The sequence below is a fragment of the Ranitomeya imitator genome, chromosome 1 (genome assembly GCF_032444005.1).
Source record: "Ranitomeya imitator isolate aRanImi1 chromosome 1, aRanImi1.pri, whole genome shotgun sequence".
Taxonomy (NCBI): domain Eukaryota; kingdom Metazoa; phylum Chordata; class Amphibia; order Anura; family Dendrobatidae; genus Ranitomeya; species Ranitomeya imitator.
The window spans coordinates 703,373,095-703,400,627 of record NC_091282.1 but is presented as its reverse complement, the minus strand read 5'-3'; the positions used below and the strand labels follow the sequence as shown (position 1 = coordinate 703,400,627).

At 45.1% G+C, this 27,533-nt stretch overlaps 1 protein-coding gene across 1 annotated transcript in view; it reads right to left on the bottom strand.

The window, feature by feature from the left end:
- Nucleotides 1-24,871, bottom strand: part of RAB15 (RAB15, member RAS oncogene family) — a 122,270-nt gene extending 97,399 nt beyond the window's left edge. The window contains exon 1 of the mRNA XM_069731749.1: nucleotides 24,499-24,871. Within this exon, the coding sequence (XP_069587850.1) occupies nucleotides 24,499-24,622 (124 nt within the window). The 5' untranslated portion in view covers nucleotides 24,623-24,871. The remainder of the gene's footprint in view (nucleotides 1-24,498) is intronic.
- Nucleotides 24,872-27,533: the final 2,662 nt, after the last annotated feature.

The window sequence follows — 27,533 nt, the reverse complement described above, 5'->3', positions numbered from 1 at the left end:
GACCTAAGACTCCATTTAAAATGTATGGTTTTCAATAAATGAATTGAGTTTTTTAAGGTTTATGATTGTCCTGAATGAACCATCGGGTTTGGAAATCAGGAATAAGGGAGAGTAGAATCCTCTACTTTCCTGTCATTCAGGAACCTGGACTAAAACCCGTTTTGATAATAAGGTTTGAATTTCAAGCTCAAGTGCCTGTTGTGCAGGCGAGCTGAGGGATGTTATAATATATGATTTGTGGGGAAAGCGAGAGAATTGTAATTTAATTCCATCTCGGACAATATTTAAAATCCATGAACTAGATGTTATTTTTCCCATTGGTTGGCGAAAAATTTAAATCTGCCCCCTACTGGTATATCATCAGTATTTGTTTTCTTTTGGGGGTTGGGTCTTCTAAACATGGTACCTCTCTGTTTGTCCTCTTTAGTGGTCCATGTTGTCGACCTATCCGTTTACCTTCTTCTGCCAAACGGCCTCCTCTTAAAGGCCCTCCTGTAAAAGGGAATAGAGGAGTCAGGAAAAGCTTTTTTCCTGTCTTTTGCCTTTTTGAGTATTTCGTCTAAGGTCTTACCAAAGAGGTACTCACCCTCACATGGGATTGCGCATATTTTAGATTTTGACTGCGCGTCCCCTTTCCAGCATTTCATCCATAGCGCTCGTCTTGCGTTATTTACGAGGCCTGCAGATCTTGCTGCCAAACGGAGAGTCGGCGGATGCGTCCGCCATAAAAGCTGCCACACCTCGTATTAAAGGGATGGCCATCCGTAATTTTTCTCTGGAAACTTTATCCTCAATCTGCTGGTCTAATTGGTCAATCCAAATGAGCATTGACCTGGCGGCGAAAGTGCTGGCTACTGCAGGTTTGAATATTCCTGTAGTCGCTTCCCAAGATCTCTTAAGGGATGACTCAGCCTTATGATCTAAAGGGTCAACAAGTAGTCCCGCATCCTCCACAGGTAGAGTGGACTGCTTAGAAGTAGAGGCCACGGCTGCGTCGACCTTGGGGATTTTTGTCCATCTAAGAAGCTCTTCGTCACTAAACAGATATTTCCGTTTTGACGCAGAGGGTAGAAAACTTTTCTGATCCTGTTTCTCCCACTCTCTTTTAATTAATGCTTTCACTGCCGGTATAACTGGAAAACATCTTTTTCTCTCTGCTAAACCCGCAAACATTATGTCCTGCGTGGTTTGCGCACCCTTTGTCTCCTCACACCTCATGGTATTTCTAATTGATTTTACCATATTGTCCACACTGTCTAAGGGAAAACATGAACGTCCCTCGATCTCTGATGAAGATGATGATGGCGATGATGATAGGGAGGCTTCTGAGAGTACAGCTAGGTCACTTTCGGAATCTGACACAGGTGTTAGAATTTGGATTTACTTTTATGTGGTTTATCCTGGGACATAGCTTTTAGTTCCTCTCTGATAATGGCTCGTAAGTCCGTAATGGACACTGCCGCGCTCCCAGTGTTGTTTCCTTAAAACAGTCCTTGCAAAGTTTTTTGGGGTATGAGTCTGGAAGGGGCTGGCTACATAAGGCACATTCCTTATGTTTCGTCTTTTGTCGTTTTTTAGTCTGATCGTAATAAGACATAGCGAGAGAAGAAGAAAAAGAGAGAAAGGAGGGAGACAACGTCAGCTTAATAGGCAGAGTTAAAAACTCACCCAGTGAAGCAATTAGTACCGGATCAGAAGGCCGAGATCCTGTCCTGGATCCGTTGCTTTTACAAGCAGTCTCAGAGGATCCTCTAGGGTGATCTTTGGCGGGGGTACTGGATCTCCTGCTGTGGGGTCCATGGCACCTGGGGATGACATCTTGCATCGCCGAATTACCCTGGGTTAGTGGTTTAAATAGTGTGCCCTTTCCGTGCGGCACTGCGCATGCGCGTGCCCGAGCTTTCTCCCCCGCCAGTTCACCATCACTTCCGGGGCAATCTAACTTACAGCGGTCGGCGCATGCGCGGTCTGGAATTTCGGCACCGGACCACAATGGGAACGCTGCTCTTACTCACCGGACTCCTGCCGGCCAGGGCTTCCTCCCGTACCGCCGCCGCGTGATGCAGATGATGCCGGGCGGCCCTTCCCGGACCCGGCCGTCTGCATGGTTCCCCAGATGAGGGAGCAGTCTAGCGGAACTCCCCGACGCTGCTTCTAGGCTGCAGCCCCTGCCGTTCTCGCGGATACTGCACAGGCGGCATGCATAGCCCAGGTATGTTCCTCTGTAGAAGTCCTGCCGTTCCCGCAGGAACAGGAAACCTAAACTGAGGAGGAGAGGCGGACCGCCCCCTTTTATTTTTCTGTAGGTTTCCTGTTCCTGCGGGGCGGATCCCTCTCTCCAGTGGGGTGCTGTCGTGGCGAAGAGTAAAATACGTGTATTCCCTTGAAGTAGAGTTTAAACATCTAAAGATGTCAAAGTTCGTGAGCAAAAAGACAATTATTTAAGGAGGGGAAGTTAAGCCTATTTAGGGTATGTGCACACGCTGCGGATTTTGCTGCGGATCCGCAGCTGCGGATCCGCAGCAGTTTCCCAGGCATTTACAGTACCATGTAAAGCAATGGGAAATTAAATCCGCAGTGCACATGCTGCGGAAACGCAGCGGTTTATTTTCCGCAGCATGTCAATTCTTTCTGCGGATTCCGCTGCAGGTTTGCCCCTGCTCCAATAGAAATCTGCAGGTCAAAACCCGCAGAGGAAACCGCAAAAGAAACCGCGGTAAATCCGCAGTAAAAACCGCATCGGTTTTTCACTGCGGATTTAGCAAATCCGCTGCGGAAAATTCCGCAATGGAATCCGCAGCGTGTGCACTTAGCCTTAAGGATGAGGCATCAAGTATATTATCAGGGACCAAATTAAAGTCTCGTAAAAGAATGCCTTTTTAAAGTGGTTCAATTTTTTTTTCCAGCAACTTATCTAAAAATGTAATATTACCCTTATTAGGAGAATAAATATTTACAATTGTGTACATTTGGGAATTTAACTTGCAAACAAGGACATGAAAATGACCACTCACATCAACCAATTCCTCCAATAGTTCAAAACGACAAGGAGTCTCTGATCAGGGTCATAACGCCTGCCCCTTTAGAGGGACCCGAGGCTTCAAAAACACGTGGATAATTTTTTAGGGCAAATGCAGGATGATTATTATGCATCTTAAATTTAGTCTCTTGCAGGCACACCACATACGCAACAAATTTATTAATTTCACTATGAAAGGAAAAATGTCTATTCGGGCTATTAAGACCCCTCACATTATAGGTAACCAAAGTAAGCACCATGAGAGAAAAAATTAAAAAAAATTAGCGTTAGTAGGCAATAACCGGTTGGAAAGTAACAAGAAAAAGAAAATCACCAAGACTAAATAGACAAAGAAAAGTACAAACTTTAAACTTTACAGTACTAGGGCACTAGAAGGAAACCAAGAAAATGGCTCTCCTTGCACTGGGGGAGAAGTCCGTGCAGCACAAGACCAAGGAGATCCTCATTAGTACCAATAACAAATATTTAAAGATTGAACAAATGAATAATAGAAGCACAGTATCATACAATATTAGAAAACCCAGGTACACAAATAAAAAAAAAAAAAAATGACGAATTAAGCTCAAGTGACCTGGCCTGGAACTGAGGAAGTAGATGCAGGAACGGAAGAAATAACACCATGGGATTTCAGAAATCGGAGACCCTCTTCAGTTGTAAGAAAAACTGCATTTTTCCCCCTATAATTAAAGATGAGCCTCAGAGGAAAACCCACTTGTAAGGAAGGCCTTTCTCTCTCAGAAGGGAGGTGAGTGATCCAAAGTGCCTTCGACCCTCAATAGTCGCTGTGGACAGGAGAGCAAACAACTTAAGATGGTGATAGGGTTCCGGAAATCCTCCTTTAATTTTGACCAGGTTTTGTATTTTCTCTTTAATACGATAAAAGTGAATTTTCAAGATAACATTTCTAGGGAGGTCTTTAGGGACAGAAGGAGGCTTAGGAAGACTATGGATACGATCTATAATGAGATCCAAATCTGAAACATTGGGAATCATCCTCCTAAAAATCCCCTAAAGGTACCATCACACTAAGCGACGCTGCAGCGATACCGACAATGATGTCGATCGCTGCAGCGTCGCTGTTTGGTCGCTGGAGAGCTGTCACACAGACAGCTCTCCAGCGACCAACGATCCCGAGGTCCCCGGTAACCAGGGTAAACATCGGGTTACTAAGCGCGGCCCTGCGCTTAGTAACCTGATGTTTACCCTGGTTACCAGTGAAGACATCGCTGGATCGGTGTCACACACGCCGATCCAGTGATGTCTGTGGGAGGTCCAGCGACGAAATAGAGTTCTGGACTTTCCTCAGCGACCAACGATCTCCCAGCAGGGGCCTGATCGTTGGTCGCTGTCACACATAACGATTTCCTTAACGATATCGTTGCTACGTCACAAAAAGCAACGATATCGTTATGTGTGATGGTACCTTTAAACTCCGGGAGCTTAATGGGCGAGATAGCTTCAGATGTACCTCTAATTTTAATGTTGTTACGACGGGATCGGTCCTCTAAATCTGCCAACTTAAGCTTCAACTGACAAATCTCTGATTTAGGCCAGGGACACACACAACGTATAAAAAAACGGTCCGTTTTTCACGGACGAGAATCGCACAAATGTTACCAAAACAATGATCCGTGTGCAGTGCGAGGATGCTGCAGGGAAGATATGAATCGCGGCTTCAGCACCAGTGGGGGGGGGGGGAGGGGACAGCGCTTACTGTAGCATTGTCTCCTGCATGGCACACGGACTGCACACGGACAACGTCCGTGTGCGGTATGTGTTTTACACGGACCCATTGACATTAATGGGTCCGTGTAATCTGTGCGCTCCCACGAACACTGACATGTCTCCGTGTTTGGTACACGGAGACATGGTCCGCAAAAAAAAAAAAAAATCAATGACATCTGCACAGATGCATTGATTTTAATGTGTCTACGTGTGTCAGTGGCTCCGGTACGTGAGGAAACTCACCTCACGTACCGGAGCCACTGACGTGTGAAACCGGCCTTAGAGACAGTGCATGTGTCTTTTCCAATTCTCCCAGTCTAACTTCATCGTTATCCAACCGAGAAGTGAAAAACTCGAGAGTCCCCTGAAATATTTTTGTCTGGTTGTAAATATCAAGATGCAATCTGGCGCCAAGTTTATCAACTATCCATATACGCCTCATGCGACGTTGCATCATGAAAGATACAAGAAGACAGGGAAGACACAGATTGCTCCTTGGCTTGGACTTTTTTGGACTAGGATTGGGAGAGTAATTAGTAGAGTCCTCTTCCGAAGAATTGGTAATGGAGGACCACGTTCCACCCCCACCCCCCCAACTCGAGGGACCCTTCCTCTTTGAAGAGGAAGAGAGGTCCATGGTCTCAGTAGGAATGAGTGAAGAGGGAAGTCCCACACCGAGCTCTGCTAAGCAAGCTTTAGGTGTGGATGTGGAATGAGAGGGCCTTGATAGAGGACTGTGAGAGCTCTCTCTCAAAAGGAGAACGAGACTTAACTGGACTCAACAAATTAACCGAGTCCCTTGAAGAACCACAATTAGCCTGTGGGTCCTTATTTTGCTTTTGAGCTCTAGAAGAACCGGAAGATTTAGCCATAGGCAATTTAGAGACGAGATGACTCAGGGTGTCCAGCGGTATTGTAAAAAAGTGATTGACTAGGCAATTACAGCTCCACCCCCAAAAGGAGGACCGAGGGAGCAAGTGCCAACCAAAGCAAAACAATACTTAATATGTAAATAGGTAGATCTATAAATATACAATACAAATTTGTTACAAGCTTTATATAATTATTAATTACTAGATGGTGGCCCGATTCTAACGCATCTGGTATTCTAGAATATGCATGTCCACGTAGTATATTGCCCAGCCCGCGTAGTATATTGCCCAGCCTGTGTAGTACATTGCACAGCCCACATAGTATATAGCAATGTGGGCATCATATCCCTGTTAAAAAAAAAAAAAAGAGAATTAAAATAAAAAATAGTTATATACTCCCCTTCCGTGGATCCAGGAAGCGTTTACTGACACTCCTCGCACACTCCAGTCTCAAGAGTGCATTGCGGTCTCGCAAGATAATGACGTAGTGGTCTCGCAAGACCGCTACGTCATCATCTCGCGAGATCGCAATGCATGGACGGTCACTGGAGTGTCGTGAGGAGCTGGAAAGGCTCCAGAAGATGAGTATATGATGATTTCTTATTTTTTTAAAATTATTTTTAACATTAGATCTTTTTACTATTGATGCTTCATAGGCAGCATCAATAGTAAAAAAGTTGGTCACATAGGGTTAATACCAGCGTTAATGGAGTGCCAATACAACGCGGCATAACGAGGTCTATTAGCGCTGCCATTAACCCTGTGTGACCGCTGACTGGAGGGGAGTATGGAGCGGGCACTGACTGCGGGGAGGAAGGAGCGGCCATGTTGCCGCCGGACTGCGCCCGTCGCAGATTGGTCGTGGCAATGGTCGTGGGCGTTTTGCCATGACCAATCAGCGACTTGGATTTCCATGACAGACATAGGCCGCGACCAATGAATATCCGTGACAGAGAGAAAGAGACAGACAGAAAGACGGAAGTGACCCTTACACAATTATATAGTAGATTTGTGTATTAATTTGATCTGCATTATATTTAATATATTCAGTTATTCTATTTATATATTTCATAATTATATTAATCAGAACCTACTCCCATTTTATTAAAAGTAACTGCTAAAAAGAAATGGACCAAAAAGACCTGTTCATGCAATAAAAATAACCACCCCTTCCCCACCCTCAATGAAACCAAGCAAGCAATTAGTCAATATTATGCAAAGACAGAGCAGCTGTAATCTTTTGTAGCCTCCAGAAGATGGCCGCTATCAGTGGTAACGTCATTGCCAGAGGAGGAGAAGCCAGGGAACAGATGGAAATAACGGTCCGTGACAGGATGTTCGCGGGCGGTGTGCCCAAAGAAAACAAAAGTAAAATAGATCCCAGACCCCCGGATCCACAAGGGGCAACCCCAAGGAAGTCTTCTGAAGTGGTTCTGAAGCAATTTGAGCACTTACCAGAATATCATAGGCAGCGATGACGTCACTGAAGGGGAGGAAGATGGTGCTTGGAGTGGTCCATGGTAGAAGCTTCACCACCGGTGTGCCAGGTGCAAATACAGTTAAAATAGGGCAACCCCCCCCCCACCCCCAGTAGGGTAGGGGCACACCCAAGGATGATCCAGGGAGGTGTCCCGGTGTAGTTTGTGACACCGCCCGATTAGCGGTGACGTCACTGAGATGGAGAAAGATGGCACCTGGAGCGGTCCCTGACAGAATCTTCACCCCCGGTGTGCCAGGTCCAAACAAAGTCAAAAGAGGGCGAAAAAAAACCCAGGTGGGTAGGGGCTCACCTAAGGAAGGTCCAGGGAGGTGTTTCTTGGTAGTCTGTCACACCGCCCGATTCTGTCACTAAAGGAAAAAAAATGCCGGACCACCAGCGCTTATTACAGGCCGTGACAGGGCCCTCAAAGATGATATACCTGGTACAAATTTGATAAAAAAAAAGAAAAAAGATGGCCAGGGGCAACCCCTCAAAAACCCCCACATAGAAATTAACACAATGTCCTCAGCAGAGCAATAGAGGTTACTGAGGTAATCATAGCAACCTCACACACACACACCAGGTAAGACAGGTAAAGGCACTGAAAGCAAGAATTGGTTTAAAAATGTCATAAATCCACACAAATGTATTTAAAAAAACAAAACAAAAAAAAAACAATGTTTAAACAGAAAAATTTTAGTCCTATAGTTTATTTTACCTCAGAAAATTAGTCACTCACAGGGACAAGCCGTTTGATGATGCCATTTTAAGTCTGTCATCTTCAAAACAGGATAAACAATCCTAGGATTATCCGATTAAGGCGAAAAATGTCTCAAAATGTGCACAATAAATTTCTAAATAAAAGTAAATACGAATGGAAGCAAAAATTTTCAAAAAGTCGCATTATATGTTGCGTTAGAGGGTTAAACATGGCCTATGGGGTGCAATACCAAATCAAATGCTGTGTACCAAATATTTTGAGGATCATTAGGGGTCCTGAGGTTGGACCTCCACCATGTGATGGATAGGGCATCAATTTATGCCTGTTAAGGCTGGATACAGATAATAAATTTAGTGATGAGCGAGCATGCTTGGATAATGCGTTATCGGAGTACGCTTGTGTCTTTGTCTAGTATCTTCGGCCTGCTCAAAAAATATGTTTGAGTCCCCACATCTGCATGTCTCACGGCTGTTCGCCAGCCGCAACGCATGCAGGGAATGCCTGTTTGTTAGACAATCCATGTAAGTGTTGCGGCTGTCTAACAGACGAGACATGCAGACGTGGGGACTCGAGCATAGCATGCCGAAAATACTTCAGTAAGACACAAGCGTGCTCTGATAACACCTTATCCGAGCTCGATCACTCTCCACTAATAAACATATAAAAAAGATGATTTTCATCCGTATGGTCATCCCTATATCCATTTTATTTACATCCATATGGCATATATTTTTATACACCAACAGTTAAAAAAAAAACTGCAAGACCAAATATGTTAATTGCAATATATCCATAAAAAACGAATGCAATACAGATGGAATCAGAGTTGTTTCGTGCGCTCATATTTGAAATACAGAAGAGACTGGGGCATTCTGTGTTTTTCTTCACGAGGACACTGGGTCCACGTGAAGACAAATTTTCCATCTGAACAGCTCTATTGGATTAACTTAGTCAGTGCTATCCAGTCTTAGCATGGACAGCACATATCAATTGCCTGAACGAGCCCTAAATATGAAAACTTTCAACAGTATTTACTAACGATTTGCTGTAACACGTCTTGCTAATCAAATACCTTTTTGCCACAGCACAGACACTAATTAAGACCTCTCTTGCAAAGACACGTAGTGACTGCATTTGGCTAAATTATGACTCTTCTTGTTAAGAAATGATCAAGTTCTCAGAGCATTCATTTAGGATTTCCACCTCGCTTTTTTTAGGAGACTTAAAAAGGAAAAAAAACAAACAAAAAAAAACAAAAACAAACACATGCCGTCAAAAAGAACCCCAGAGGGGAGAAAAAAAAAAGTGACTCCTAATAAAAACAATGTGAATGAATAATTACCGGTTTGCACCAAACCTGTCAAGACAATTTAACTACTGAAACTAGAGGTATGGTTGTATAAAGTCCTAGTAAAACAATAACAATTAGACCCATCTATATACATAATTGTCTAAGGGGTACTTCCGTCTGTCTGTTTGTCCTTCTGTCATGGATATTCATTGGTCGTGGCCTCTGTCTATCATGGAAATCAAAGTAGCTGATTGGTCGTGGCTGTTTTGTGGCGACCAATCAGCGACGGGCACAGTCCGGAAGAAAATGGCCGCTCCATACTCCCCGCAGTCAGTGTCCCCGGCATTCCGCTCGCTGCAGTCAGTGTCCCCAGCGCTCCGCTCCCCGCAGTCAGTGTCCCCGGTGCTCCGCTGCTTACTCCCTGCAGTCAGTGTCCCCGACGACCCGCTCCATACTCCCCTCCGATCACCGCTAACACAGGGCTAGTGCCGGCGGTAACGCATTCCATTACCGCCGCTATTAACCCTGTGTGTCCCCAACCTTTTACTATTGATGCTGCCTATGCAGCATCAATAGCAAAAGTAATGTTAACCCCTTCATGACCCAGCCTATTTTGACCTTAAGGACCTTGCCGTTTTTTGCAATTCTGACCAGTGTCCCTTTATGAGGTAATAACTCAGGAACGCTTCAACGGATCCTAGCGGTTCTGAGATTGTTTTTTCGTGACATATTGGGCTTCATGTTAGTGGTAAATTTAGGTCAATAAATTCTGCGTTTATTTGTGATAAAAACGGAAATTTGGCGAAAATTTTGAAATTTTCACATTTTGAATTTTTATTCTGTTAAACCAGAGAGTTGTGACACAAAATAGTTAATAAATAACATTACCCACATGTCTACTTTACATCAGCACAATTTTGGAAACAAAATTTTTTTTCCTAGGAAGTTATAAGGGTTAAAATTTGACCAGCGATTTCTCATTTTTACAACGAAATTTACAAAACCATTTTTTTTAGGGACCACCTCACATTTGAAGTCAGTTTGAGGGGTCTATATGGCTGAAAATACCCAAAAGTGACACCATTCTAAAAACTGCACCCCTCAAGGTGCACAAAACCACATTCAAGAAGTTTATTAACCCTTCAGGTGCTTCACAGCAGCAGAAGCAACATGGAAGGAAAAAATGAATATTTAACTTTTTAGTCACAAAAATTATCTTTTAGCAACAATTTTTTTATTTTCCCAATGGTATAAGGAGAAACTGAACCACGAAAGTTGTTGTCCAATTTGTCCTGAGTACGATGATACCTCACATGTGGGGGTAAACCACTGTTTGGGCGCACGGCAGGGCTTGGAAGGGAAGGAGCGCCATTTGACTTTTTGAATAAAAAATTGGCTCCACTCTTTAGCGGACACCATGTCACGTTTGGAGAGCCCCCGTGTGCCTAAAAATTGGAGCTCCCCCACAAGTGACCCCATTTTGGAAACTAGACGCCCCAAGGAACTTATCTAGATGCATATTGAGCACTTTGAACCCCCAGGTGCTTCACAAATTGATCCGTAAAAATGAAAAAGTACTTTTTTCCCACAAAAAAATTCTTTTAGCCTCAATTTTTTCATTTTCACATGGAGTACAGGATAAAATGGATCCTAAAATTTGTTGGGCAATTTCTCCTGAGTACACCAATACCTCACATGTGGGGGTAAACCACTGTTTGGGCACATGGTAAGGTTCGGAAGGGAAGGAGCGCCATTAATTTTTCATTCAAAAAGTCAATCTCCATCGTTAGCGGACACCATGTCGCGTTTGGAGAGCCCCTGTGAGCCTAAACATTGGCGCTCCCCCACAAGTGACCCCATTTTGGAAACTAGACCCCCCAAGGAACTTATCTAGATGCATATTGAGCACTTTAAACCCCCAGGTGCTTCACAGAAGTTTATAACGCAGAGCCATGAAAATAAAAAATAATTTTTCTTTCCTCAAAAATGATTTTTTAGCCTGGAATTTTCTATTTTGCCAAGGGTAATAGGAGAAATTGGACCCCAAATGTTGTTGTCCAGTTTGTCCTGAGTACGCCGATACCCCATATGTGGGGGTAAACCACTGTTTGGGCACACGGCAGGGCTCGGAAGGGAAGGCACGCCATTTGGCTTTTTAAATGGAAAATTAGCTCCAATCATTAGCGGACACCATGTCACGTTTGGAGAGCCCCTGTGTGCCTAAACATTGGAGATCCCCCAGAAATGACCCCATTTTGGAAACTAGACCCCCAAAGGAACTAATCTAGATGTGTGGTGAGGACTTTGAACCCCCAAGTGCTTCACAGAAGTTTAAATGATATTTTAGCCTGCAATTTTTTATTTTCCCAAGGGTAACAGGAGAAATTGGACCCCAATATTTGTTGTCCAGTTTCTCCTGAGTACGCTGATACCCCATGTGTGGAGGTAAACCACTGTTTGGGCACACGTCGGGGCTAAGAAGGGAAGTAGTGACTTTTGAAATGCAGACTTTGATGGAATGGTCTGCGGGCGTCACGTTGCGTTTGCAGAGCCCCTGGTGTGCCTAAACAGTAGAAACCCCCCACAAGTGACCCCATTTTAGAAACTAGACCCCCCAAGGAACTTATCTAGATATGTGGTGAGCACTTTGAACCCCTAAGTGCTTCACAGACATTTACAACACAGAGCCGTGAAAATAAAAAATCATTTTTCTTTCCTCAAAAATGATGTTTTAGCCTGCAATTTTTTATTTTCACAAGGGTAACAGGAGAAATTGGACCCCAGTAATTGTTGCGCAGTTTGTCCTGAGTATGCTGGTACCCCATATGTGGGGGTAAACCACTGTTTGGGCACACGTCGGGGCTCGGAATTGAGGGAGCACCATTTGACTTTTTGAATACGAGATTGGCTGGAATCAATGGTGGCGCCATGTTGTGTTTGGAGACCCCTGATGTGCCTAAACAGTGGTAACCCCTCAATTCTACCTCCAACACTAACCCCAACACACCCATAACCCTAATCCCAACTGTAGCCATAACCCTAATCACAACCCTAACCACAACCCTAACCCCAACACACCCCTAACCCTAATCCCAACTGTAGCCATAACCCTAATCACAACCCTAACCACAACCCTAATTCCAACCCTAACCCTAAAGCTATGTGCCCACGTTGCGGATTCCTGTGAGATTTTTCAGCATCATTTTTGAAAAATTCGCGGGTAAAAGGCACTGCGTTTTACCTGCGGATTTTCCGCGGATTTCCAGTGTTTTTTGTGCGGATTTCACCTGCGGATTCCTATTGAGGAACAGGTGTAAAACGCTGCGGAATCTGCACAAAGAATTGACATGCTACGGAAAATACAACGCAGCGTTTCCGCGCGGTATTTTCCGCACCATGGGCACAGCGGATTTGGTTTTCTATAGGTTTACATGGTACTGTAAACCTGATGGAACACTGCTGCGAATCCGCAGCGGCCAATCCGCTGCGGATCCGCAGCCAAATCCGCACCGTGTGCACATAGCCTAATTCTAAAGGTATGTGCACACGCTGCGGAAAGCGCTGCGGATCCGCAGCAGTTTCCCATGAGTTTACAGTTCAATGTAAACCTATGGAAAACAAAAATCGCTGTACACATGCTGCGGAAAAACTGCACAGAAACGCAGCGGTTTACATTCCGCAGCATGTCACTTCTTTGTGCGGATTCCGCAGCGGTTTTACAACTGCTCAAATAGAAAATCGCAGTTGTAAAACCGCAGTGAAATGCGCAGAAAAAACGCGGTAAATCCACCATAAATCCGCAGCGGTTTAGCACTGCGGATTTATCAAATCCGCAGCGGAAAAATCCGCAGAGGAACAGAATACGTGTGCACATACCGAAACCCTAACCCTAGCCCTAACCCTATTCTAACATTAGTGGAAAAAAAAAATTCTTTATTTTTTTATTGTCCCTACCTATGGGGGTGACAAAAGGGGGGGAGGGGGGGTCATTTATTATTTTTTTTATTTTGATCACTGAGATATAATCTATCTCAGTGATCAAAATGCACTTTGGAACGAATCTGCCGGCCGATTCGGCGGGCGCACTGCGGATGCGCCCGCCATTTTGGAAGATGGCGGCGCTCAGGGAGAAGACGGACGGACCCCGGCAGGATCGGTAAGTATGATGGGGTGGGGGGGAGCACGGGGGGGGGGAATCGGAGCATGGGGGGGTGGATCGGAGCGCGGCAGGGGTGGAACGGAGCACTGGGGGGTGGAACGGAGCACGGGGGGCTGGAACGGAGCACGGGGGGCTGGAACGGAGCACGGGGGGGTGGAACGGAGCACGGGGGGGATGGATCAGAGTGCAGGGGGGGGTGATTGGAGCACGGGGGGGGTGACTGGAGCACGGGGGGAGCGGACAAGAGCACGGGGGGGGGGGGGGCGGAGCGGAGCACAGGACGGAGGGGAGCCGGAGCAGTGTACCGGACAGATCGGTATAATAGGTGAAATATTACAAATCGCTCTGATTGGCTGTTGAAAGTGAAACTGCCAATCAGAGCGATCGTAGCCAAAAGGGGGGTGAAGCCACCCCCCCTGGGCTAAACTACCACTCCCCCTGTCCCTGCAGATCGGGTGAAATGGGAGTTAACCCTTTCACCCGATCTGCAGGGACGCGATCTTTCCATGACGCCACATAGGCGTCATGGGTCGGATTGGCACCGACTTTCATGACGCCTACGTGGCGTCATGGGTCGGGAAGGGGTTAAAAATAGTACAAAAACAAAAAACCTGCTATACTCACTCTCCGTTGTCCGCTGACCCGCTCGCGCCTGCCGCCATCTTACTTTCCCAGCGATGCTTTGCGAAATTACCCATAAGACCTAGCGGTCTCACGAGACCGCTAAGCCATATGGGTAATTTCGCAAACCATCCTGGGAACGCAAGATGGCGGCAGCTGCGCGCCCATCTGCACAGCGCCGTTGGATCCCAGGAAGCGGAGAGACGGGACGCTGAGGAGCAGCGACCAGAATGGTGAGTATGTTCAACTACAAGGGGCCCTCGGATCGTTAGGTGAGTATGTTTATTTTTTATTTTTTTAACCTGTGACATACGTAATATAATGTAATATAGTACGTCACTGGGCAATATCCTACGTGGCTGGACAATATACTACGTAACTCTGTGCTGTATACTACGCGGCTGGGCAATATACTACGCGCCTCTGTGCTGTATACTACGCGGCTGGGCAATATACTACGTGGCTGGGCAATATACTACGCGGCTGGGCAATATACTACGTGGCTGGGCAATATACTACGCGGCTGGGCAATATACTACATGGACATGCATATTCTAGAATACCCGATGCGTTAGAATCGGGCCACCATCTAGTTTTATATAATTGTCCTGACAGGTTCCCTTTTAAAGGGAACCTGTCACCCCCAAAATGGAAGATGAGCTAAGCCCACCGGCATCAGGGGCTTATCTACAGCATTCTGGAATGCTGTAGATAAGCCCCCGATGTATCCTGAAAGATGAGAAAAAGAGGTTCGATTATACTCACCCAGGGGCGGTCCTGGTACGATGAGCGTCGCAGTGCGGTCCGGCACCTCCCATCTTCTTACGATGACGTCTTCTTCTTGTCTTCACGCTGCGGCTCTGCTGCAGGCGTACTTTGTCTGCCCTGTTGAGGGTAGAGCAAAGTACTGCAGTGCGCAGGCGCCGGGAAAGGTCAGAGAGGCCCTGACCAAGAGGGCAGACAAAGTACGCCTGCGCTGGAGCAGCAGCGTGAAGACAAGAAGAGGATGTCATCCTATGAAGATCGGAGGCGCCTGAAAGGACCGTGACGTCCGCGTGAGTATAATCTAACCTCTTTTTCTCATCTTTCAGGATACATCGGGGGCTTATCTACAGCATTCCAGAATGCTGTAGATAAGCCCCTGATGCCAGTGGGCTTAGCTCATCTTCCATTTTGGGGGTGACAGGTTCCCTTTAAGGATTAACCCCTTCCCGACCTGTGACACAGCGTATGCGTCATGAAAGTCGGTGCCAATCCGACCTGTGACGCATATGCTGTGTCACAGAAAGATCGCGTCCCTGCAGGCCGGGTGAAAGGGTTAACTCCCATTTCACCCGCTCTGCAGGGACAGGGGGAGTGGTAGTTTAGCCCAGGGGGGGTGGCTTCACCCCCTCGTGGCTACGATCGCTCTGATTGGCTGTTGAAAGTGAAACTGCCAATCAGAGCGATTTGTAATATTTCACCTAAAAAAATGGTGAAATATTACAATCCAGCCATGGCCGATGCTGCAATATCATCGGCCATGGCTGGAAATACTAATGTGCCCCCACCCCACCCCACCGATCGCCCCCCCAGCCCCCCGATCTGTGGCCCGCTCCCCTCCGTCCTGTGCTCCGCTCCCCCGTCCTCCTGTCCGCTCCCCCCGTGCTCCAATCACACCCCCCGTGCTCCAATCAAACCCCCCCGCACTCCGATCCCCCCCCGTGCTCCGAACCACCCCCCCTGCACACCGATCCACCCCCCCTGCACACCGATCCACCCGCCCGCACACCGATCACTCTCCCCCATGCTCCGATCCCTCCCCCCCCGTGCTCCGACGCCCCCCCGTGCCCTGATCTCCCCCCCCTGTGCCCTGATCTCCCCCCCTTATACTTACCGATCCTGGCGGGGTCCCGTCCGTCTTCTTCCCCGAGCGCCGCCATGTTCCAAAATGGCGGGCGCATGCGCAGTGCGCCCGCCGAATCTGCCGGCCGGCAGATTCGTTCCAATGTGAATTTTGATCACTGTGATATAATCTATCACAGTGGTCAAAATAAAAAAACAGTAAATGACCCCCCCCATTTGTCCCCCATAGATAGGGACAATAATAAAATAAAGAATTTTTTTTTTTTTTCACTAAGGTTGGAGTTAGAACTAGGGTTAGGGTTAGGGGTAGGGTTAGGGGTAGGGTTAGGGGTAGGGGTAGGGTTAGGGGTAGGGTTAGGGTTAGGGGTAGGGGTAGGGGTAGGGTTAGGGGTAGGGTTAGGGGTAGGGTTAGGGGTAGGGTTAGGGTTTCGGTATGTGCACACGTATTCTGGTCCTCTGCGGATTTTTCCGCAGCGGATTTGATAAATCCGCAGTGCTAAACCGCTGCGGATTTATGGCAGATTTACCACGGTTTTTCTGCGCATTTCACTGCGGTTTTACAACTGCGATTTTCTATTGGAGCAGTTGTAAAACCGCTGTGGAATCCGCAGAAAGAAGTGACATGCTGCGGAATGTAAACCGCTGCGTTTCCGTGCAGTTTTTCCGCAGCATGTGTACAGCGATTTTTGTTTCCCATAGGTTTACATTGAAATGTAAACTCATGGGAAACTGCTGCGGATCCGCAGCGTTTTCCGAAGCGTGTGCACATACCTTTAGAATTAGGCTATGTGCACACGGTGCGGATTTGGCTGCGGATCCGCAGCGGATTGGCCGCTGCGGATCCGCAGCAGTGTTCCATCAGGTTTACAGTACCATGTAAACCTATGGAAAACCAAATCCGCTGTGCCCATGGTGCGGAAAATACCGCACGGAAACGCTGCGTTGTTTTTTCCGCAGCATGTCAATTCTTTGTGCGGATTCCGCAGCGTTTTACACCTATTCCTCAATAGGAATCCGCAGGTGAAATCCGCAGTAAATCCGCAGGTAAAACGCAGTGCCTTTTACCCGCGGATTTTTCAAAAATGGTGCGGAAAAATCTCACACGAATCCGCAACGTGGGTACATAGCCTTAGGGTTAGGGTTGGGTTGGAATTAGGGTTGTGGTTAGGGTTAGGGGTGTGTTGGGGTTAGGGTTGTGGTTAGGGGTGTGTTGCGGTTAGGGTTGTGGTTAGGGTTACGGCTACAGTTGGGATAAGGGTTAGGGGTGTGTTGGCGTTAGAATTGAGGGGTTTCCACTGTTTAGGCACATCAGGGGGTCTCCAAACGCAACATGGCGCCACCATTGATTCCAGCCAATCTTTTATTCAAAAAGTCAAATGGTGCTCCTTCCCTTCCGAGCCCCGACGTGTGCCCAAACAGTGGTTTACCCCCACATATGGGGTATCAGTGTACTCAGGACAAACTGGGCAACAATTACTGGGGTCCAATTTCTCCTGTTACCCTTGAGAAAATAAAAAATTGCTTGCTAAAACATCATTTTTGAGGAAAGTAAAATGATTTTTTATTTTCACGGCTCTGCGTTGTAAACGTCTGTGAAGCACTTGGGGGTTCAAAGTGCTCACCACATATCTAGATAAGTTCCTTGGGGGGTCTAGTTTCCAAAATGGGGTCACTTGTGGGGGGTTTCTACTGTTTAGGCACACCAGGGGCTCTGCAAACGCAACGTGACGCCCGCAGACCATTCCATCAAAGTCTGCATTTCAAAACGTCACTACTTGACTTCCGAGCCCCGACATGTGCCCAAACAGTGGTTTACCCCCACATATGGGGTATCAGCGTACTCAGGACAAACTGGGCAACAATTACTGGGGTCCAATTTCTCCTGTTACCCTTGAGAAAATAAAAAATTGCTTGCTAAAACATCATTTTTGAGGAAAGAAAAATGATTTTTTATTTTCACGGCTCTGCGTTGTAAACGTCTGTGAAGCACTTGGGGGTTCAAAGTGCTCACCACATATCTAGATAAGTTCCTTGGGGGGTCTAGTTTCCAAAATGGGGTCACTTGTGGGGGGTTTCTACTGTTTAGGCACACCAGGGGCTCTGCAAACGCAACGTGACGCCCGCAGACCATTCCATCAAAGTCTGCATTTCAAAAGTCACTACTTCCCTTCTGAGCCCCGACGTGTGCCCAAACAGTGGTTTACCCCCACATATGGGGTATCAGCGTACTCAGGAGAAACTGGACAACAACTTTTGGGGTCCAATTTCTCCTGTAACCCTTGGGAAAATAAAAAATTCTGGGCTAAATAATTATTTTTGAGGAAAGAAAACGTATTTATTATTTTCACTGCTCTGTGTTATAAACTTCTGTGAAGCACTTGGGGGTTCAAAGTGCTCACCTCACATCTAGATAAGTTCCTTTCGGGGTCTAGTTTCTAAAATGGGGTCACTTGTGGGGGGTTTCTACTGTTTAGCCACATCAGGGGCTCTGCAAACGCAACGTAACGCCCGCAGAGCATTCCATCAAAGTCTGCATTTCAAAATGTCACTACTTGACTTCCGAGCCCCGACATGTGCCCAAACTGTGGTTTACCCCCACATATGGGGTATCAGCGTACTCAGGAGAAACTGTACAACAACTTTTGGGGTCAAATTTCTCCTTTTACCCTTGGGAAAATAATAAATTGCAGGCTAAAAAATCATTTTAGAGAAAATAAAATTTTTATTTTATTTTCATGGCTCTGCGTTATAAACTTCTGTGAAGCACTTGGAAGTTCAAAGTCCTCACCACACATCTAGATTAGTTCCTTTAGGGGTCTAGTTTCCAAAATGGGGTCATATGTGGGGGATCTCCAATGTTTAGGCACACAGGGGCTCTCCAAACGTGACATGGTGTCCGCTAATGATTGGAGCTAATTTTCCATTTAAAAAGCCAATTGGCGTGCCTTCCCTTCCGAGCCCTGCCGTGCGCCCAAACAGTGGTTTACCCCCACATATGGGGTATCAGCGTACTCAGGACAAACTGGACAACAACATTTGCGGTCCAATTTCTCCTATTACCCTTGGCAAAATAGGAAATTCCAGGCTAAAAATCATTTTTGAGGAAAGAAAAATTATTTTTTATTTTCATGGCTCTGCATTATAAACTTCTGTGAAGCACCTGGGGGTTTAAAGTGCTCAATATGCATCTAGATAAGTTCCTTGGGGGGTCTAGTTTCCAAAATGGGGTCACTTGTGGGGGAGCTCCAATGCATAGGCACACAGGGGCTCTCTAAACGCGACATGGTGTCCGCTAACAATTGGAGCTAATTTTCCATTCAAAAAGTCAAATGGCGCGCCTTCCCTTCCGAGCCCTGCCGTGTGCCCAAACAGTGGTTTACCCCCACATATGAGGTATCGGCATACTCGGGAGAAATTGCCCAACAAATTTTAGGATTCATTTTATCCTATTGCCCATGTGAAAATGAAAAACTGAGGCGAAAAGAATTTTTTTGTGAAAAAAAAAGTACTTTTTCATTTTTACAGATCAATTTGTGAAGCACCTGAGGGTTTAAAGTGCTCAATATGCATCTAGATAAGTTCCTTGGGGGGTCTAGTTTCCAAAATGGGGTCATTTGTGGGGGAGCTCCAATGTTTAGGCACACGGGGGCTCTCCAAACACGACATGGTGTCCGCTAACGATGGAGATAATTTTTCATTCAAAAAGTCAAATGGCGCTCCTTCCCTTCCGAACCTTACCATGTGCCCAAACAGTGGTTTACCCCCACATGTGAGGTATCGGCGTACTCATGAGAAATTGCCCAACAAATTTTAGGATCCATTTTATCCTGTTACCCATGTGAAAATGAAAAAAATTGAGGCTAAAAGAATTTTTTTGTGAAAAAAAAGTACTTTTTCATTTTTACGGATCAATTTGTGAAGCCCCCGGGGGTTCAAAGTTCTCACTATGCATCTAGATAAGTTCCTTGGGGCGTCTAGTTTCCAAAATGGGGTCACGTGTGGGGGAGCTCCAATTTTTAGGCACACGGGGGCTCTCCAAACGTGACATGGTGTCCGCTAAAGAGTGGAGCCAATTTTTCATTCAAAAAGTCAAATGGCGCTCCTTCCCTTCCAAGCCCTGCCGTGCGCCCAAACAGTGGTTTACCACCACATATGAGGTATCAGCGTACTCAGGACAAATTGGACAACAACTTTCGTGGTTCAGTTTCTCCTTGTACCATTGGGAAAATAAAAAAAATGTTGCTAAAAGATAATTTTTGTGACTAAAAAGTTAAATGTTCATTTTTTCCTTCCATGTTGCTTCTGCTGCTATGAAGCACCTGAAGGGTTAAAAAACTTCTTGAATGTGGTTTTGAGCACCTTGAGGGGTGCATTTTTTAGAATGGTGTCACTTTTGGGTATTTTCAGCCATATAGACCCCTCAAACTGACTTCAAATGTGAGGTGGTCCCTAAAAAAAATGGTTTTGTAAATTTCGTTGTAAAAATGAGAAATCGCTGGTCAAATTTTAACTCTTATAACTTCCTAGCAAAAAAAAATTTTGTTTCCAAAATTGTGCTGGTGTAAAGTAGACATGTGGGAAATGTTATTTATTAACTATTTTGTGTCACATAACTCTCTGGTTTAACAGAATAAAAATTCAAAATGTGAAAATTGCGAAATTTTCAAAATTTTCGCCAAATTTCCGTTTTTATCACAAATAAACGCAGAATTTATTGACCTAAATTTACCACTAACATGAAGCCCAATATGTCACGAAAAAACAATCTCAGAACCGCTAGGATCCGTTGAAGCGTTCCTGAGTTATTACCTCATAAAGGGACACTGGTCAGAATTGCAAAAAACGGCCAGGTCATTAAGGTCAAAATAGGCTGGGTCATGAAGGGGTTAATATAAACAGAGTATGCATAAGACTTGGTTTGGAAGCCCTAAAACATTAGTGATCAGATTTAGGCCAGATACACTCATCTGTGTGTCCATACGGACCGCGATTCATGGACTGACCATGGATGTCAGGACCCAAATATATGCCTATGATGACCTTGAATGTGAGTTTGGACTCCCACGTCATGTTCATGACACATGGATGTGTGAATGCAATGTCATTCTGTGTGAGAATTTCAAGGGAACCGGTTTTCTGATTCGTACTGCTCAAACGACGGGCAGCATGAATCAGATCCTGGCTGCATGATTATATACTTTTCTCTAAAACACTGTTTCAGAGAAAAGCTTTCAAAATATCTTGCCGGGTATCATAGTCAGAGACAAGTGTGCACATAGAGATAAACATATCAATCGCATGCAGCAGTTCTGCGGCGAGTCAGTCGGGGGCATAGACAGACTAATCTGGTTTCTGGCTATGGTCCCCTGATGAATCTTTAAGGTTAAACCACTCTGAAATACCAAAAGTGCTTTAGAAAAAAAAAATATACGTGGCTGAAATCATGCAGAGAGGATCTGTTTCATGTTGCCTGCAGTTTGGGCAGCATGAATCAACTAGTGATTAATTATTCTGCAGCGCCACCACAAAGTGAAAGAATGAATTAAAATTCTGCAAATTGAGATCAACTAGCTGGGTGAGGGCGCAGTCAGACACCGTATAAATTGGACCAAGATTGGAAGAAAATGGTCAGACTGGCTGGTGGATCTCCCAACCTGTAACAGTTTCATTTATTTCAATACAGCTGTCACACTCTGGTTGGTAGAGCCACCGGCCAGTCTGTGCTCCAATCTCGGTCTGATTTACAGTGTGTACGGAAAGTATTCAGACCCCTTTAAATTTTTCACTCTGTTTCATTGCAGCCATTTGGTAAATTCAAAAAAGTTCATTTTTTTCTCAATGTACACTCTGCACCCCATCTTGACTGAAAAAGAAAAAAGAAATTTTCGCAAAGTAAGTAAAAAAGAAATACTGAAATATCACATGGTCATAAGTATTCAGACCCTTTGCTCAGTATTGAGTAGAAGCACCCTTTTGAGCTAGTACAGCCATGAGTGTTCTTGGGAATGATGCAACAAGTTTTTCACACCTGGATTTGCTGATCCTCTGTCATTCTTCCTTGCAGATCCTCTCCAGTTCCGTCAGGTTGGATGGTGAATGTTGGTGGACAGCCATTTTCAGGTCTCTCCAGAGATGGTCAACTGGGTTTAGGTCAGGGCTCTGGCTGGGCCAGTTAAGAATGGTCACAGAGTTGTTCTGAAGACACTCCTTTGCTATTTTAGCTGGGTGCTTAGGGTCATTGTCTCGTTGGAAGGTGAACCTTCGGCCAAGTCTGAGGTCCACAGCACTTTGGAAAAAGGTTTTCAACCAGGATATCTGTGTACTTGGCCGCATTCATGTTTCCTTCAATAGCAACCAGCCGTCCTGTCCCTGCAGCAAAAACACCCCCAGAGCATGATGCGCCCACCACCATGTTTCACTGTTGGGATTGTATTGGGCAGGTGGTTTTCTCCACACATACCGCTTAGAATTATCACCAAAAAGGTCTATGTTCATCTCATTAGACCAGAGAATCTCATTTCTCATAGTCTGGGAGTCCTTTTTTTTTTTGCAAACTCTATGCGGGCTTTCATATGTCTTGCATCGAGGAGAGACTCTGCCATAAAGGTCCGACTGGTGGAGAGCTACAGTGATAGTTGACTTTATGGAACTTTCTCACATCTCCCTACTGCATCTCTGGAGTTCAGCAATTGTGATCTTGGGGTTCTTCTTTACCTCTTTCACCAAGGCTCTTCTCCTACGATTGCTCAGTTTGGCTGAACGGCCAGGTCTAGGAAGACTTCTGGTGGTCCCAAACTTTTTCCATTTAAGGATTGTAAAGGCCACTGTGCTCTTAGGAAACTTGAGTACTGCAGACATTCTGTTGCAACCTTGGCCAGATCTGTGGCTTGCCACAATTCTGTATTTGAGCTCCTTGGCCAGTTCCTTTGACCTCATGATTCTCATTTGGTCTGACATGCACTGTGAGCTGTGAGGTCTGATATAGACAGGTGTGTGCCTTTCCAAATCAAGTCCTATCAGTTTAATTAAACACAGCTGGACTCCAATGAAGGAGTAGAACCATCTCAAGGAGGAGCACAAGGAAATGGACCGCATGTGACTTATATACGAGTGTCTGAGCAAAGGGTCTGAATACTTATGACTATGTGATATTTCAGTTTTTCTTTTTTAATAAATTAGCAAAAATGTCTACATTTCTGTTTTTTTCAGTCAAGATGGAGCGCAGTGTGTACATTAATGAGAACAATTAACTTTTTTAAATTTACCAAATGGCTGCAATGAAATAAACATTTAAAGGGGTCTGAATACCTTTCGTACCCACTGAATATGGCTGTATGACGGCGCCCTTATTCAAGGTCTGCACTTCTAGATGAGGGTCTGAACGGTGAGCCTTTCTCCGGTGATTCAGAAGTAAAGTTGCCATATGCATTAGGCTAGGTTCTCACATTTAATTTTTGGTGAGTTTTTAAGCTGTGTATTTTTGAAAAAAAAACAAATAGATTACTTGAATTTTATCGGGTGCAGAAAATCTGCAACATCAAAAATTCATCCTGGGAACGTAGCCTTAAATGGTGGTCCAAATCTGTCGATTTGGGTGGGATCAGTCCACCATCTAATGTGTGCTATATTTTATGACATTCTTTTGATAAATAGCCAGTGGGGTAAAAGCAAAAAATAAAAAAGGACCAGGTATGTGAAATTTCAACCTGCTCAAATTTTTTTTTTCTCAAAGGAGAAAGTCGCTGTCACAAGCTTTTGCTAGTGGCTCATTTCCCTCTCGCCATGCCGGTGTATCGGGAGGTCTCACCTGTTGGCTGAGTGAGCTTTTGGCCGGCAGCTATTAAAAAAGGTGTATGGCCAACTTTAGAGAGTGTCTTATCTGATATTCTGTTTAACCATAGCAGCCTTATGAATGAAATGAATTATAGACTCCACTTAAAGATTCCATCAGTCTGTAGACGGATTTCTAGAGCAGTGAGAGGGATGTAAATTAACAAATAGCTTCTTCTAATGGGAAATATTCTGATCCTGTCATATTGGGGAATAGTTATTTAAGCCACAAATCCTATCCGGGTTCTTAAGGAAGGATAAAGTACATGATGTCATGGAGGAGGAATTCCAGGCACAGGCAGGAGGTGATCAATAGTAAGGTCTCAGCCCTCAATCTACACAATTAGCCCAGTTACAATACAATTGTTGATTAGTTTGGATTTAAACAAGCCTTGTTATTAGCAGCCGTATTATTAGACTCGGTTCTCCTATCAGACTAAAGTCCCAATAATTTACTGCGGGGGCGATCGTCTGAGCCATTCTTTTACATAAAGGAGATCATTTACTGAGACATGAACTAATTATTTTAGAGAAAAAAAAAAAAAAATCTTGTAGCAAAAATAAATGTGCTATTCTCCATGATGGGGTTTACAGGAACAATCACTGTTTACGCTACAATCATTGTCAGGATTGAAACAATGAATAAACAATTATATCTACAAACATTTCCCTGCACTTTGCATAGGGAGTTTTTTTTTTTTAATCTATAGAATCATTGCAAAAGGACTTTCTGACACAAAATAGGCATCCAAAAATATATATTATTACTGAATGCATTAGATTAAAAAAAATAAGGATTTGTTTAGAAGGCTAAATTTGACAGCAGACGATGGATGCAGGTCTCAACATAAACACTATAATCCTCCTCATCATCATCGGAGGCATCCCATAAGGACAAAAAACAAGCATCTTACCTATTGTCGAGATATGAGAAGGATGAAATTCATTGTCTGTGAATCTGCAGAGCAAACATGTTTTTCCAACCCCAGAGTCCCCAATGAGAAGTAATCTGAATAGCACATCATACTGTTTGGCCATTGTGTGTCTGCTAGCAGCCTGTGCACATAGACAGTGAGTAGCAAGGGAAGGGAGGAGGCTGGTGTCAATCAGGAGGTTCCCTGCTCTCCATCCATGGCTGATGCTTCTTCTTAAAGGGATTATCCCTGGAGCCTCTCCTTAAATCATAAAGAGAAGCAGGATGTGGATTATTATTTATTCCTGCTTCTCTGAGTCTTTACAAAATGCACAGAGACTTGTGTGAAATAACCAGATGGTAGTTCTCTTATCAAAATGGTTTTGGAGGAGGAAGAGGAGGGAGAAGCAGCCAGGCTCCACCTTATGCAGTAGACTGGATTAGGAGAGGCTGATGTGCACACCTAGAGCTCCACAGACACAACTGCTGGGTGTGTGTGGAGGAATGGCCACACAGGTGGAATGATGATGTGGATGGAGCAGGTGGTACTGAGCTATTTCCTGCTCACACATTCCGGCTTTTTCACATCATAGGTTTCAATGACTGATTCATGCTGAGAACCTGTCAGGCTGGTTTCCAGGGTTAGAAATTCAGTAAAATGGTATAGTTTAGACAATCACGTAAGGAAAGAAATCGTTACTGGAAACTGCTATGTATATTTTATTTTATGTATTGGGCTTGGGTTCAGTCCTTTTTACATTTCTCCTTTTTTTTTTCCTTCATTGCTTGTCAGACTTCTTAAGGGTATGTGCACACATTACGGATTTTGTGAAATCCGCAAAAAAAATGCAGTAATTCAGCAGGTAATCCGCAGTACGGTTTACTTGTGGACAGTCCGGAAAAATCTGCAGGACTTTCCGCAACGTGTGCAGCTAACAGCTCATTTAGGTGTCCATTTTTGAGAGAAAAACGGACTGAATTTCATCAGTTTCAGGCTTTATTGACGCAACAGAATTGTTGATCAGTAGTTCTATGGAAAAAAAAACAGGAGTGTCTCCAAAGCAATGGACAGGAGTCAGCATGACACATACCTGGTAAGAAGGGGTACAGTTCGCGCTATTCCCAACACAAACTGTACTTCTTTCTCCCAGGTGCTGGTACTTGTCAAATGGACACATGGGCAGCACACGTATATGACTACGGCTGGCACATGGACACGGACCACGGATATCGGCAGGACGTGTGAAGAAGCCCTAAGGCTGGGGACACACTTGCGAGTGCAATGTGAGAAACTCGCGCCTCAATACCCGCCACTGCCGAACCGAAGCGTTCAGCTGCATAGAAATTCATGCATCCGCACACTCTGGTCCCAAGTGCCAGGTATTGAGGCGAGAGACTCGTGTGAGTTTCTCGCATTGTACTCGCAAGTGTGACCCCAGCCTAAGGGTATGTGCACACCAGGGCCGTATTTAGAGTTTCTGCTGCCCTAGGCACTTTTAGTGCTGCCTCCCCCCTTGGTGAGTATGACACTATCGGCAGTGACTTTGGCAAGAATCACTGTTGTGAAAATAGCCTTTTGCATCTGCCGCGTAACGGATCACTTACGGCATCACTGCGTTCGGCCTCATTCATTCCCTATGGGATTTGCGGCACTTGCTGTGATCTGGCCACACATGATGCTCCATACTGTATACTGGCTCTCTACATGACGCTCCATACTGTATAATGGGCGGCCACACATGATGCTCCATACTGTATAATGGCCACACATGATGCTCCATACTGTATAATGGCCACACATGATGCTCCATACTGTATAATGGCTCTCTACATGACGCTCCATACTGTATAATGGGCGGCCACACATGATGCTCCATACTGTATAATGGCCACACATGATGCTCCATACTGTATAATGGCCACACATGATGCTCCATACTGTATAATGGCCACACATGATGCTCCATACTGTATAATGGCTCTACATGACGCTCCATACTGTATAATGGGCGGCCACACATAATGCTCAATACTGTATAATAGCCACATGATGTTCCATACTGTATAATAGCCACATGATGCTCCATACTGTATAATGGCCACACATGATGCTCCATACTGTATAATGGCTCTACATGACGCTCCATACTGTTTAATGGGCGGCCACACATAATGCTCAATACTGTATAATAGCCACATGATGCTCCATACTGTATAATAGCCACACATGATGTTCCATACTGTATAATAGCCACATGATGCTCCATACTGCATAATAGCCACACATGATGCTCCATACTGTATAATGGCCACACATGATGCTCCATACTGTATAATGGCTCTACATGACGCTCCATACTGTTTAATGGGCGGCCACACATAATGCTCAATACTGTATAATAGCCACATGATGCTCCATACTGTATAATAGCCACACATGATGTTCCATACTGTATAATAGCCACATGATGCTCCATACTGCATAATGGCCACACATGATGCTCCATACTGTATAATGGCCACACATGATGCTCCATACTGTATAATGGCCACACATGATGCTCCATACTGTATAATGGCTCTACATGACGCTCCATACTGTATAATGGGCGGCCACACATAATGCTCAATACTGTATAATAGCCACATGATGTTCCATACTGTATAATAGCCACATGATGCTCCATACTGTATAATGGCCACACATGATGCTCCATACTGTATAATGGCTCTACATGACGCTCCATACTGTTTAATGGGCGGCCACACATAATGCTCAATACTGTATAATAGCCACATGATGCTCCATACTGTATAATAGCCACACATGATGTTCCATACTGTATAATAGCCACATGATGCTCCATACTGCATAATGGCCACACATGATGCTCCATACTGTATAATGGCCACACATGATGCTCCATACTGTATAATGGCCACACATGATGCTCCATACTGTATAATGGCTCTACATGATGCTCCATACTGTATAATGTTTAATGGCCCACCCCCCTCCCATCCTGTATGCATGGC